The 15,385-nt window shown below is 45.1% G+C and overlaps 1 protein-coding gene across 1 annotated transcript in view; it reads left to right on the top strand.

Moving 5' to 3' along the window:
• Positions 1-15,385, top strand: part of LOC126256733 (GTP-binding protein 128up) — a 65,041-nt gene that overhangs the window by 34,816 nt on the left and 14,840 nt on the right. The window contains exon 6 of the mRNA XM_049955505.1: positions 2,801-2,930. Within this exon, the coding sequence (XP_049811462.1) occupies positions 2,801-2,930 (130 nt within the window). The remainder of the gene's footprint in view (positions 1-2,800; positions 2,931-15,385) is intronic.

The raw sequence follows: 15,385 nt of genomic DNA, 5'->3' as shown, positions 1-15,385 counted from the left end.
CAGGTGGCATAAGTTTTGAAGCAGCCATAGAAGCTCAGCAGTGTGCTCCTCTAGTAGCAGGTCAGCTCTGTTCTTGGTCAATGTTTTGCGGTAGCCATTCATTCTGACAGACAGCTGGTTGATGGACATACTCATATTAGTTCTGCGATAGTGACAACAGAGATGCTATAAGCCTATGATGGGGCTAGAATAGGATGTGATCCTGTGTATGTGCGGCGAGGGCGGGAGTACATGGAGCAGGCCTTCAGCAGGGACATGTTGAAGTTCTTCCAAGACAGAGTGTTACTGGGTGATGATGGGTTGCTCCTTTGTAACTGGTTCATGGAGTTGTCTGAAGATTAAGGCACTCTGTGAAAATGGTATAATTCAGGGCTAAGTTTGGTATGTAATTCCTGTCTGTGAAGGTGCTAGAGAGACTTTCAGCATAGTATTCCAGGGATTGCACAGCACTGTTTCCTCAGAAAAATTGATCTGTGACCACGAGACTTGATGATGGGGTTAGTCCATTTCTCTGTACTCGCTTTTCAAAATGACATTTTTCCCAGCATTGGATGACTCGGCAGAGACCTGGGATGTAGAAGTCAGCAGTTTTGGCTGTTTAGGAAATATTCTACCTCAAAAATCAGCTCATTATCAGCCCCACTGCCTACCGCCACACTATGGTTTCTTCGCCCATGGAAACAGGGAGAAGGTACTAGGTTCTGTGTCCGGATAATGTGGGGAGAGGTGGACCAGACTCAAAATTTGATAGAGGCAGTGTGTGACACTGTGGCCTGTGCAGAATGCAAGGTATTGTCAAGGGGCAAAAACACCCCCTTAGATAGCCTCCCACAACACTTTTTCATGACAGTCTCTGGTAATAATCTCATATTTCAGTATTTGGCTCGTTGTGGCAGTTTGTCCTTTAAGAGAATAATTTTTTGGCATCATAAATTGGCAGCCGAAAAAAAAAGAAAAAATCCCAGTGATGATTGGGTCTTCGCCCTTTTCTGTAATGGTGAATGCCTTTTCCACTATTGCTTTGTTCCTTTGTCTGGAAGTCATATATCCAGTCCTCAGAGGTAATTAGGAAACTAAATAAGTCATTTGTATTGGCCCAGCACAGTTGTAACATTTCTGCTGCTGTCGTGGTTCGGCAGGGTTTTGAATGTGTGTGACTAGCCATGGAACCCAATGGGGGTTGCATTTTTATTGCTCAGTTTTCAGTGTCATAGTTTAGTGAACCAACCATGAGGGCAGTTTTTAATGGTGAAAGGTGAACTTTACAGCATTTTAAGTAATTCTGTCTGTGGAGCAGAGTTTGTCCCCTCTCCCTCCCCACAGGAATGGATGACAATTCATAAAGGTGCTAATGCCTGTGCTGTTGAGAGCCCCACATACATCACCACCACCACAATCATCCCAACCATTGTCATGTTCAAAATGTCATGCAAGACATTGATACCTGATTGTCGACTGATTTTCACTTTTCCCTCTATCATCTTGATTGTCGTATTTTTAATACGAGAGCCTCCACTTCTTTTCTGATTCCTGGTTCTTCACAGTAGCCGGTCTGTCACTTTATTCTTCCTCAAATGTATTTGATCACACTGAAAGCATCTGAACCACCTAAGCACTATGTCATGTGATGGTGCATTGTTGCTGTACACTTCCACCTACTTACTCCACTTTGTTGCAGTGATGTTCCCCTTTCAATGCAGAAACAAATTACTGTATGATACTGCACTGTAGCAATGAGCTATGCCATTTTATTTTAGCTCCTCTAGCAGTGTGGTGTAGTGATGTGACATGAGAATTTCTATGTTACCAAACTACTGACATTTGCCTCCTAACAACACAAAAAATTGTTTACATAACTTTATCTTTTCAAGGTATCAATTAAAACTTATGACTTAACCGTTGTATTGATATTTGTATTAATGGGATACAACAAGTAGCTCGAAGTGACAATTTGTACCCCGTACCCCCCCCCCCCCCCCCCCTTCCACAGATTTTTCAGTCTGCATTTTAACATAGCCTTCACCTCAACGATGTGAGCAGTTACCAGCAAAAACACATGGTTCAGATTCCATGTTAAACTTAGGTCCCCTCTCCCCGGTTGGATAAGTGGGGTAGGTTAGGGACACGAAAGTTGCCAAAGTGGGTGTCCAAGACTTGCAACAAGCCATTGAGTTATTATTATTAAAATTATTATTATCATCATCATCATCATCTGTATACATATTTAAGTTTGTATGGAACCCTCTGAGTGTGAGTCCCACTTGCACTTTTTTTAAAGTCTCATGAATTCATAAAGTTTGAATTTATTAACATATTTGTGTTACCTGCATGTGTGACATATTACAGAGCAGATGTACAGTTATGGGATTATTTATTTGTTGATGCTCTTGGTGTATGTTATTGGATGTTTATCATTAGTTAGCTGTCACGGCTTTGGAGTACCACAAGCCCAGACGACTAAAAAACTGCTTTTGAGTAACAGTTTGATACAATTAAACAAATTGTCAGCATGTTGATTCTTAATTGTGTGTAAAGGTGATATGTTACTGAAACATTAATGTTTTTTAAATCAGAGTCCATACCAAGTTTCATAGTGTCATATTTCTAGACTAAATAATATGCCTTACCCTTGAGTGGGTAAGTATATTCCCACACATGTGGAAACACACACATACAGTTTGCTGTAATTACGCTATCTCACAATAGTAAATATTCAGTAACATTTGTTTTTTTATGAGCTATTTTTAGTCTTCAGATTATTTTCACAAATTGTATATATGATATGTATCATTTGTTTCAGACCAGATCAGCATTGAAGAGTTGGACATCATCTACAAAATACCTCATTGTGTGCCAATATCTGCTCATCATAGGTGGAACTTTGATGATCTGCTTGAGAAAATGTGGGAATACTTGAAGTTAGTGCGAATGTAAGTAACACCTTGCGTTCCTTATGATATTGCATATACAGGGTGTTTATAAGTAACCTTTAATTGTGAAAAGGATCAATAACTTACAGAAACGTATGATACAGCACTTACTGCAATACATTTTCAAGTTATATTCCCACCTAACACTGTCAGTTCCCAACGTTCTGGCTAGGTGGCCTGCACGTATGAGTTCTTTTGACCGTCATCATGGAATCGTATTATGGTGCAGAGTGCACACTGTGTTGTTTATGGTTTCATGATCCTAATCTGCTGCAATTGAGCAAGTGTTACATTCATAGTCCAGATAAATCAATGAGACACGGCAGCTTAGAATTGAATATGCCTGATATTACAGTGTGGAAGGTATTACAGAAAAGCCTGTTACTCAACCCCTACAAATTGGAACTGTTTCAGGCTTTAAGAAAAAAGTACTGAAGAAAACATACTGAATTTTGTGTAGAAATGTTGTAGAAAATTCAGACAAAATGATTTTCTTAATAAAATTGTGTTCAGTGATGAAGCCACCTTCCATACCTGCAGTAAAGTGAATCAGCATGTTTTGATGTAGGTTGAGCAGAAACTACATCACATAATCAAACATTTAAGGGACTCGCCTCATATAAATGAATTTTGTGCTGTAAGCAATAACAAAATTTGTGGACCTTTATATTTGCCAAGTCAACTGTAGCTGTCCTGTTGTACCTGCGCATGCTATTTAATGCCTCTGTTACAACAGGATATGGGCAAAGGATTTACTTCCCAGCAAAACCACTTCATCACCCTCAAGCTGTTACGTATCTCTTTAGGAATATGCTGACTTGGATTGGACATAGTGGAACAATATCCTGGAAGCCATGATCACTTGATTTAACCACAGTGGACTTCAGTGTTGGGCAGTGTGTTTGTTCCTCCGCTTCCAGGAAATGCCGACGAGCTGCGAGAACAGCTAACACTGGCAGTTGCCACCGTATATCAAGACTTGCTTCATAATATGTGGCAGGGAACTTATTACAGATGGGACATTTGCCATGTTACAAAAGGCAGTCACATTGAACATATGTAAATAAAAATTGAAGATATACTGCAGTGAGTACTATATCAAACAATTCCGTAAGTTATTTATCTTGTGCATAATGAAAGGTTACTTTTGTATAACTACTTTATAAACACTTTGTATATGATATTCTATTAAAAAGAACCCAAAATTTTGTACCTGGTTACCAACACAAAATAAAATTTGGGTAAAACAGGTGTAAGTGTATTAATGAACAATTAAGGATAAGAAAGCACACTTTAATTGTTCTTAGGTGGACTGTTGCCATTTAATTTTAAAAAATATATCCTAAAATCAAACAAAAATTGTGATAGTCTGTAGCTGAATGATGGGTGGTGGAATCACACACTTAAAGATACAAAAATAACATAACTTCTTAAGCTTTTACAAGGTGTAGAACTTTGCTTCCGCCGTTTGCCGATAGGTGGCGACAACGGTAAGTAGCTGTCGAAAGAAACAGATCGCAGACATCAGGCAGTTAGCTTGGACCTCGGTCAACATAACCTCATTCAAACATTAGTCGATTTGTGTCTGCATCATAAAGTTGTTCTTGATTGGAAAAAAAAAAAAAGTCAGTTTAGGAGCCTAATTCTCGTCATTTGCGGGAAGTCTTACTGTTTTGTTTCAATATGAAGAAAACAGCAGCTGAGTCTCATCGAATGCTCTCAAGTATGTATGGTAAGGATGCTATTAGTGAAAGAATGTGTCGTGAGTGGTTTCAATGCTTCAAGAATGGTGATTTAACGTCGTAGACCGGCATAGTGGTGGAAGAGAGAATGTTTTCGAAGATTAAGATTGAACGGCATTTGTGTGTTCGTGAACAGTTGCTTCAGAGACAAAAACTGAATGGATTTCTGCATCTCATTGTGACCGGGAACAAAAAACGGGTTCATTACGATAACCCTAAATGCAAAAAATCATGGGGATATCTCGGCCATGGTTCCTTGTTGATGGCCAAACCAAATATTCACAGCTCAAAGATCATGCTCTGCATTTGGTGGTACCATCACGGCATCATGTACTATGAGGTGTTAAAACCAAGTGAAACAATCACAGGTGGTCATTATCAAACGCAATTAATGCGTTTGAGCAGACCATTAAAAGACAAACGGCCGCAATACAGCAAGAGGCATGATAGTGATTTTGCAGCGCGACAGCGCTCTACACCCCATTGCAAAAGAGGTCAAAACGTTAAAATGGGAAGTCCTACCCTACCCGCCATATTCTCCAGACATTGCTCCCTCTGATTATCACCTGTTCAGATCAATGGTACATGACCTGGCTGACCAACACTTCCAATCTCATGAAGAAGTCAAAAATTGGATCGGTTCGTGGAACGCTTCAAAAGATGAACAATTTTTTCAACACGGTATTCGTACCTGCCCGAAATATAGGAGAAAGTAGTGGCCAGCTATGGAAAATACTTTGAATGATACATGTTGTAATGGTCGCCTAGTCGTAGATATTGCTAATTGCTATAATCGCACTATTTCACTCCCATTTACGGAGCTTGTTAGCACTTGATGTTAGGTTGGCACCATTAAAATGCATTGTGGTAATCGCTGCTGCTTGCTGGATCGATGCTGTGTCTCGATGCTGATGCTGGCTCTAAATCTGGTTGTCTAGGGTTAAAAACATGAGGTCCCGTGTTTTTTATGTGCTGTTGATGATAAAGAACGAGTGAAACCAACAAATATGTAAACATCAAATATTTATTTCTCTGGTGGCCATGTTAATTCCACTGTCCACCAAAGACCATGACACAACACAAAGTAGTACTTCCTTTACATGTTCTTTGCATTGTTTATCCACCTCAAACAATAACACAGAAACACACTTTACCAAAGTGACATTCCAACTGCCTCCCGATCCTTCTTGCTGCTTGTATTTATAACATTGTCAAAGAACTACTAAAAAGAGATATAGTTTATAAGTCACATGTACATCTGTTATCATAATTTGTGCAGAAAAGTTATTAATTTGCATCGAGTGACATAATTTATCATGTTATTAAAATGACAGACAGATTTGTTGACTTGCCAGAATAATTCTTTGTTACAAAAAGGCCGTTTTATAGAAGTTTGTCAATTGACTTCTCTAATTTGCATAAATAAGTAAATAACATGAATTATTAAGAATTACATTGGTTTTCGTCTAAAATATGATTGATTACTTGAATACTGAGTGAAAACGCTCCTAGTGAACAAATAGGTTTCACTGGGTGATTTTTATTTAAGGAGATCCAAAATACCTAAGTTGGCCACTATTTTTCGTACTTCATATTAATTATTTAAGATGAACTTAGTGTTTTTACATGATGACATTTGCTGTATCAGTGATCAAGTGATATTAACTTTTGTGTGGGTCAGTTATTCAGTATAATTTAATGGGTTGACTGTTTATGGAGACATGTTATGCAATCATTGTTAACATACACAATAACTTTTCTATAATCATAAATACTCGTTAAACTGGTTGAATTTGGAGGGTATCGCAAACTTCGGTAAAGTAAAGCCTTTAATATGTTCCGTTACAATGTGTAACCAATTTGTTTCATTAAAGCCTCAAATGTTGGGGAGAAAACGGCAGAAGCAAAGTTGTACACCTTGTATTCTCTTTATATTAGCACAATGTTTGCTCTAAAATTAGAAAAAGAGCTAAGCTGAAGCAATTTTCAGATCTGTAGAGGGTGCGCATACTTCATCTGTAGGTGAGTGGATAAAGGTTCTTCATTTTTATTTGTTATGTATCATAATCAAATTCTTTTGTGCTCGGTGTGGTCCAGTTCTACCAAAACGTAGTATTTGTAAGGTGTAGACTGAAGTGTTGTGTCCCCCCTGCGGGTCCGGGGTAAGAATAGGCCCGAGGTATTCCTGCCTGTCGTAAGAGGCGACTAAAAGGAGTTTCAACCGTTTCGGCCTTCCATGTGATGGTCCCCCTTGGGGTTTGACCTCCATTTTTCAAAATTCTACAGAAGTACGAGCCTTTTGGGGAAGGACACCATACGTGGTGTACCACTGGTCCTAAGTGCACTAAGACCTTGGCACTCAGCATTGTACCGGCGTTGTAACCATACCCATTATTCCTCAAATTGGGCCTAAACGCCTGATGGGTTGTACAAGTTACGCCCATAGTGCGTCCCCATCTGCACCTACGATCATGATGGACTTTCCATGGCACCAGAAATCCATCACAGTAGCCAGCCCGTTGTGGTGGGGTCGTCATGTACCCTCTAGGTTGTAGCCCCCTGACAACACAGGGATTGTACTGCCGATACCTGAGCTGGACCCTCCCCACGTCGGCCAAGGAGTAGATGCCCGTCTCCTTGGGGCATCAGGACTCCCGGCAACGGTCATCCTGCCAGGTGGCCCTTGCTGAGGCTGGGTGGCGCCCGTGGGGAGAGCCCCTGGTCGGAGTGGGTGGTATCGGGGCGGACGTTTCGCAGATGAAACGTCAACACGTATCAGGTCGCTCTGCGGCCGAGTCTTTCAAAAGAAAAGGTACCGTTTCTAGTTCTGGTTCTCCTGCCCTTTCCCCCTTGGCCACTCCTTGGGAGGAGGGACAGGCCCGCCGGCTTGGGGCGAAGTACTTCCCCCGCTATTTGGTCTGTTCTCGAACCGATGGGGGGACGTTCGCCACCTCCAAGCCCATGTTCTTTGTTCAGCACATTGAGGACATCTTCGGGGAAATCGAGGCTCTCAGCAAGATGCGTTCAGGGTCCGTTCTTATCAAGACCACCTCCGCCACACAGTCGGCGGCGCTCCAGGCGTGCGACCGCCTAGGGGACATCCCAGTGTCCATTGTCCCGCATCTGGCACTAAATAGGACGCAGGGGGTTATTTTTCATCGTGACCTCCTGCTACAATCTGATGAGGAGCTCAGGGCCAACCTGGAGCGCCGAGGCGTGCATTTCGTCCGGCGAGTCCAGCGCGGCCCCAAAGAACGTCGCATCGACACCGGGGCCTTTATCCTCGCCTTCGAGGGAGACGTTCTCCCGGAGAAGGTAAAGGTGATGTGCTACCGGTGCGACGTGCGACCCTACGTCCCGCCTCCTATGCGCTGTTTTCGGTGTTTGCGCTTTGGGCACATGTCGTCATGGTGTGAGGCTGAGCCCCTTTGTGGCGATTGTGGACGTCCTCTTCGTGAGGAACATACATGCACCCCACCACCTCGGTGCATTAATTGTCCTGGCATCCACTCGCCTAGATCCTCAGACTGCCCCGCATATCAGAAGGAGAAGAAGATACAAGAACTCAAAACTTTGGATCGGCTCTCTTATTCTGAGGCCAGGAAGAAGTATGACCGCCTCCATCCCGTGCCGTTGACCACTTCGTTTGCCTCAGTTGTGTCCACTCTTTCCGCGGTATCCTCACCCCTATCCTGTCCCCCCTCCGCCTCCTCCGCCCATCAGGGGGCTCTGCCTCCGCCTCCCAAATCCCTCCCTTCCAAATCCTCCTCCCCCGTGGCCCCCGCCCCCTCTGCCCCAGGGGCCACCCTTCCTCCTCCTCCTCTCCCCCCGCCACCTGAGAAGCGATCCTCTTCTCAGGCATCCATCGGGGAAACGTTCCGGACCCCAGCTTCCGAGGTCCGGCGTTCCAAAACGGACCCCGCGCGTGAGGACCTTCTTCGGGTCCAGCCCACCATCTCTGTGCCTCCTCGGCCTTCCAAAAAGGCCTCCAAGAAGTAGTCTCTATCCCCCTCTCCACCCCAGCGCATTTCGTCTGACGCTCCATCCGTGAGTCGCTGCTCCCGGCCGTCCTCAGTTTCGCCGGGACGCTCTGCTGCCAGGCGCTCAGCTGGCCTCTCGTCGGCAAATGATGCTGCCCCTCCTACACAACCAGGGACAGCGGCTGCAGTTGGCAACGACTCGATGGAACCGGATCCGCCTCCCGCCGGTTGTAGCGTTGTTCCCTCGCAACCTGGCCCTCCGCGGCCGTCGAGGTGACCAGCTCTTCCCCCGTCTCGTTCCCCCAACTTTTTGACTAGCGATGGCCTTGTTACATTGGAACATAAGAGGTATTCGATCTAATCGGGAGGAATTACAACTGCTCCTCCGCCTGCACTGTCCGCTCGTCCTTGGTCTCCAGGAAACCAAGTTGCACCCGACTGACCGTATTGCCTTTACCCACTATACCTCGGAGCGATATGACCTCACCCCTGTGGACGGTATCCCAGCTCATGGTGGGGTCATGTTGCTCGTTCGGGACAATGTCTATTACCATCCCATCCCATTGACCACCCCACTCCAAGCAATAGCTGTCCATATTACTCTTTCTGCTTTTACTTTTTCAGTTTGTACCATCTACACTCCATCGTCATCTGCTGTTAGTCGGGCTGACATGATGCACCTGATCGTTCAGCTTCCCCCGCCGTTTTTATTGTTTGGCGACTTCAATGCCCATCATCCCCTTTGGGGCTCTCCTGCATCCTGTCAAAGAGGCTCACTCTTGGCGGATGTCTTCAACCATATCAATCTTGTCTGCCTCAATACCGGCGCCCCGACTTTCCTCTCGGACTCTACTCATACCTACTCCCACTTGGACCTCTCGATCTGTTCTACCACTCTTGCCCGTCGGTTCGAGTGGTATGTCCTTTCTGACACCTATTCGAGCGACCACTTCCCCTGTGTCGTTCGTCTCCTGCACCACACCCCATCCCCACGTCCTTCGCGCTGGAACATACCGAAAGCTGACTGGGGACTCCTCCCTGGCGACATTTCCGGACCACGATTTTCTCAGTTGTGACAGTCAGGTCGAATACCTCACGGCTGTTATCATCAATGCTGCCAAACCTTCCATTCCTCGTACTACCTCTTCTTCACGTCGCGTTTCCGTCCCCTGGTGGAACGAGGCTTGTAGGGACACTATCCGTGCTCGACGACGTGCTTTACGCACCTTTCGCCGCAATCCTACGTTGGCGAATTGTATTGAATACAAACGACTCCGAGCGCAATGCCGTAGAGTCATCAAAGACAGCAAAAAAGTTTGTTGGGCCTCTTTCACCAGCTCCTTTAACAGTTTTACTCCCTCTTCCGTCGTTTGGGGTGGCCTGCGCCGGCTGTCGGGCATTAAGGCCCACTCCTCGGTACCTGGCCTGACCTCAGGTCATGAGGTCCTTGTTGATCCTGTGGCTGTCTCCAACGCCTTTGGCCGCTTTTTCGCGGAGGTTTCAAGCTCCGCCCATTACTACCCTGCCTTCCTTCCCAGGAAAGAGGCAGAAGAGGCTCGGCGACCTTCCTTCCACTCGCTGAATCTGGAAACTTATAATGCCCCCTTTACTATGCGGGAACTCGAACGTGCGCTTGCACTGTCCCGGTCCTCTGCTCCGGGGCCAGATGCCATTCACGTTCAGATGCTGGCACACCTTTCTCCGGCGGGCAAAAGCTTCCTTCTTCGTACCTACAATCGCGTCTGGACCGAAGGTCAGGTCCCCATGCGTTGGCGTGACGCCGTCGTTGTTCCTATACCCAAACCCGGGAAGGATAGACACCTTCCTTCTAGTTACCGCCCCATTTCTCTTACAAGCTGTGTCTGTAAGGTGATGGAGCGCATGGTTAATGCTCGGTTAGTCTGGATTCTTGAATCTCGACGGCTACTTACTAATGTCCAATGCGGCTTTCGTCGCCGCCGCTCCACTGTTGACCACCTTGTGACGTTGTCGACATTCATCATGAACAACTTTTTGCGAAGGCGCCAAACGGTAGCCGTGTTCTTCGACTTGGAGAAGGCTTATGATACCTGTTGGAGAGGAGGTATCCTCCGCACTATGCACAGGTGGGGCCTACGCGGTCGCCTGCGCCTTTTTATTGATTCCTTTTTAACGGATCGAAAGTTTAGGGTACGTGTGGGTTTCGTATTGTCTGACGTCTTCCTCCAGGAGAACGGAGTGCCTCAGGGCTCCATCTCGAGCGTAGCCCTTTTTGCCATCGCGATCAATCCAATTATGGATTGTATTCCACCTAATGTCTCAGGCTCTCTCTTTGTCGATGACTTCGCGATCTACTGCAGTGCCCAGAGAACATGCCTCCTGGAGCGCTGCCTTCAGCGTTGTCTAGACAGCCTCTACTCATGGAGCGTGGCAAATGGCTTCCGGTTCTCCGAAGAGAAGACGGTTTGTATCAACTTTTGGCGATATAAAGCGTTCCTTCCGCCATCCTTACATCTCGGTCCCGTTGTTCTCCCATTCGTGGAAACAACTAAGTTTCTAGGACTCACGTTGGACAGGAAACTGTGTTGGTCTCCACATGTCTCTTATTTGGTGGCCCGTTGTACACGTTCCCTTAATGTCCTCAGAGTTCTTAGCGGTTCATCTTGGGGAGCGGATCGCACTGTCCTGCTTCGCTTGTATCGGTCCATTGTCCGATCGAAGCTGGATTATGGGAGCTTCGTCTACTCGTCCGCTCGGCCATCCCTCTTACGCCGGCTCAACTCCATCCACCATCGGGGGATACGTCTTGCGACCGGAGCCTTCTACACTAGTCCTGTCGAGAGTCTTTATGCTGAAGCTGCCGAATTACCATTGACCTACCGGCGCGACGTACTGCTGTGTCGGTATGCCTGCCGACTGTTGTCTATGCCCGACCACCACTCTTACCAGTCCTTCTTCGCCAATTCTCTCGACCGTCAGTACGGGCTGTATGTGTCTGCCCTGCTGCCCCCCGGAGTCCGCTTCCGTCGCCTGCTTCGACAATTTGATTTTGCCCTCCCTACCACCTTCAGAGAGGGTGAGAGCCCGACACCACCTTGGCTCCAGGCTCCGGTTCATATTTATCTCGACCTCAGCTCACTCCCGAAGGAGGGTACTCCGGCTGCAGTGTATTGCTCACGGTTTGTCGAACTTCGTGCTCGACTTGCCAGTCACACCTTTATTTACACCGATGGCTCCAAAACTGACGATGGTGTCGGCTGTGCCTTTGTCATTGGGGCCGCCATCTTTAAATACCGGCTCCTCGACCAATGTTCGAGCTTTACGGCCGAGCTTTTTGCTCTCCATCAGGTCGTTCAGTATGCCCGCCGCCACCACCATTCATCGTATGTAGTCTGCTCTGACTCACTCAGTGCTCTTCAGAGCCTTGGAGCTCCCTATCCGGTCCATCCCTTGATTCACCGGATACAGCAGTCCCTCCATTCTTTCGCTGATAATGGTTCTCCTGTCAGCTTTCTGTGGGTTCCCAGACATGTAGGAGTGCCTGGGAATGAGGCTGCGGATGCTGCAGCCAAGGCTGCAGTCCTCCTGCCTCGGCCAGCCTCCCATTGTGTCCCGTCATCTGACGTTTGTGGGGATGTATGTAAGAGGCTTGTGTCGTTGTGGTGGGATGCTTGGTCATCCCTCCAAGGAAACAAGCTCCGGGCAGTAAAACCACTCCCAACTGCTTGGACAACCTCCTCCCGACCATCTCGGCGAGAGGAGGTCCTTCTGACCAGGTTGCGGATTGGGCATTGCCGGTTTAGCCACCGCTACCTGCTCTCCGGTGACCCAGCCCCGCAGTGCCCTTGTGATCAGGCATTAACAGTGCGCCATGTTTTATTGTCGTGTCCCCGTTTTAGTCAATTTCGTGTTGTCCTGTCCCTGCCATCTACTTTACCGGATTTTTAGCTGATGACGCTCGAGCAGCTGCTCGTGTTCTGCGTTTTATAACTTTGACTGGCTTGTCCAAAGACATCTAACCTTTTTACTTATTTTATCTGCATCTTTGTCAGGTCTTTCTGGTGTCCCCCCTCCCCTTGAGTTTTACTAGATTCCATGTGCTCTAACAACAGTGACTGGGCACTAGTGACCTCAGTAGTTGAGCGCCCTTAAACCCCACCAAAAAAAAAAAGTGTTCTGTGCCTTACTATGTGGAGAGTGGGAGTTGTTGAGATAACTATATGGTTCTGTGCTTCATATGACTAGCAGTCCGCCACTTTCAAAGCCATCTGACTGGTCTGATGCAGCTCACCATGACTTTTCTCTAGTGCCAACTTCTTCATTTTATAGTATCATTTACACCCAGTGTCCTCAGTTATTTGTTGGATGTATTCCAGCCTCAGTCTCTCCTTGCAGTCTTTTCCTCTGCAATTCCCTCTTGTACCATGGAAGTTGTTTCTTGATGTCTTAACACATCCTAACATCCTGTCTCTTTGCTGATTCTGTGGAGAACCTCTTCATTCCTTATCTTATCAGTCCACCTAATATTAAATATACTTCTATAGTGCCACACCTTGAATGTTTAGATTCTTTTCTTCTCAACTTCTCCCATAGTGCATGCTCCACTTCCATGAAATGCTGTGCTCCAGATATACATTGTCAGAAATTTCTTCCTCGAGGTCAATGTTTGATACTAGGAGACTTGTTTTGGCCTGAAACGCCGTTTTTTTTTCTGTTCTAGGCTGCTTTTTTGGTTCTTCTTGCTTTGTCTGTCGTAAATTAATTTGCTTCCAAGGTAGGAGAATTCCTTCACTTTGTCTACTTTGTTGTCCGCAATTTTGATGTTAAGTTCCTCATTAATCTCATCTCTGCAACTGTCATCATTTTTGTCTTTGTTCGGTTCACACTCAGTCCATATTTTGTGCCCAGTAGACTGTTCATTCCATGCAATATGTCCTGTGATGTTCTCTCGCTTCCACTGAGGTTAGCAATCTCGTTAGTGAATCCTGTCATTCATACCTTTTCTCCTTGAATTTTGATCCCACACCTGAACCTATCTATTAGTTCCACCATTGCTTCTTTGATGTACCTTTGAACAGTAGAACACAAAGGCTGAATCCTTGTCTTACCCCCATTTTAAGCTAAGCACTTCATTCTTGATCTTAGATTCCTATTGTTCCTTGTCAGTTCTTACATATATTGTACCAATATTATGAGAAGGAAAGTTGCTACTCACCATATAGCAGAGATGCTGAGTTGCATGTGTGAGTTGTGTTTGCATGAGTGTGTGTGTGTGTGTGTGTGTGTGTGTGTGTGTGTGTGTGTGTGTGTGTGTGTGTGTGTGTGCGCGCGTATGTGTGTGTATTGTTGGCAAAGGTCATTCGGCGAAAGCTTTAAGTGTGAAACTCTTTTTGCTGTGCCTACCTGCAACTCAGCATCTCCACTATATGGTGAGCAGCAACTTTCCTTCTCATAATATTGTTACATTCCATCCTGGATTTTCCATTGTTTGACTTAACACATATTGTATATTATCTGTCTTCCCCAATAGCTTATAATGATTTTTTGAGGATCTCGAACATCTTGCACCATTTTACATTGTTTCATGGTATTTCTAGATTGAGAAATCCAGTGAACTTGCCCTTGATTTTTCTTAAATCTTTCTTGAGCTATCAAGTACATCAGAACTGCCTCTAGAGCCTTTATCTTTCCCAAAGTGAAAATGATTGTCATGAACAGATCCTCAGTTTCCATTTCCATTCTTCTGTACATTATTTGTATCAGCAACTTTGATTCATGAACTGTTAAGCTAATTGGGGGATTATTTCTCACACTTATCTGCACTTGCCATCTTTGGCATTGGGTGGATGATAATTTTCCAAAAGTGGATGGTACATCTCTGGTCTCATAGATTTTCAGAAATTCTGAAGAAATGTTACCTATGCCTTCCACCTTGCTTGACTGCAAGTCTTCTAAAGCTCTATTAAACTCTCATTAATATTGAATCAACTATGTCACCAGTATTGACACCCTGAGTCTTCTACTGTAATGTCATCAGTCGGCTCCTCCCCTGCATTTAATGGTGGAATTCCTCTTGTGCTCTTTAAAGTTGACTCCTTTGCTTTTAATTTCACGGAAGGTTGTTTTGACTTTTCTCCATCCGAATCTGTCGTTCCAAATGAGCATTTTCAAAATCCTGCAGCCACTTCACCTTAGCTTTCCCTGTGCTTTTTATTTATTTAATTTCTGTTTTATATTGCTGTATTCAAACCAATTTCCTGTGAGCATTTTTGTATTTCCTTCTTCCATCCATCAGTTGAAGTATTTTCTCTGTTTACCCAAGGTGGTGTTTACATTCCTTGTACCAGTATTTATCTGTCCAACTTCTGTGATTTCCCTTGTTAGAGGTATCCATTACTCTTCCAGAGAACTGCTGCTATGGTATCCATAATCCCAGTATAGAACTTTAGTATCCCGCTTCTTTCTACTTTGATTCTTCCTGGTGATTCTCTTAACCTTAAGCCTACTTCTCATCATTACTAAATTGTGGTCTGTGTCTATATCTGCTTCTGGGTATGCCTCATAATCCAGTATCTGATATTAGTATCTCTGTTACACCACATTGTAATAAAATGGCATCTTCATGCGTCTTCAGGCCTTTTGCAAGTTTATCACCACCCCTTGAGATTTTTCAACAGTATATTCACTATTACGAGTTGAAGATTACTGCAGAAGTCCTGTCTCATTCCTATTACCAAGCCCACATACAGAACCC

This window comes from Schistocerca nitens, chromosome 1, assembly GCF_023898315.1.
Source record: "Schistocerca nitens isolate TAMUIC-IGC-003100 chromosome 1, iqSchNite1.1, whole genome shotgun sequence".
Taxonomy (NCBI): Eukaryota; Metazoa; Arthropoda; class Insecta; order Orthoptera; family Acrididae; genus Schistocerca; species Schistocerca nitens.
Note: the sequence above shows the minus strand (reverse complement) of the source record. Positions and strands in the feature narration are given on the sequence as shown.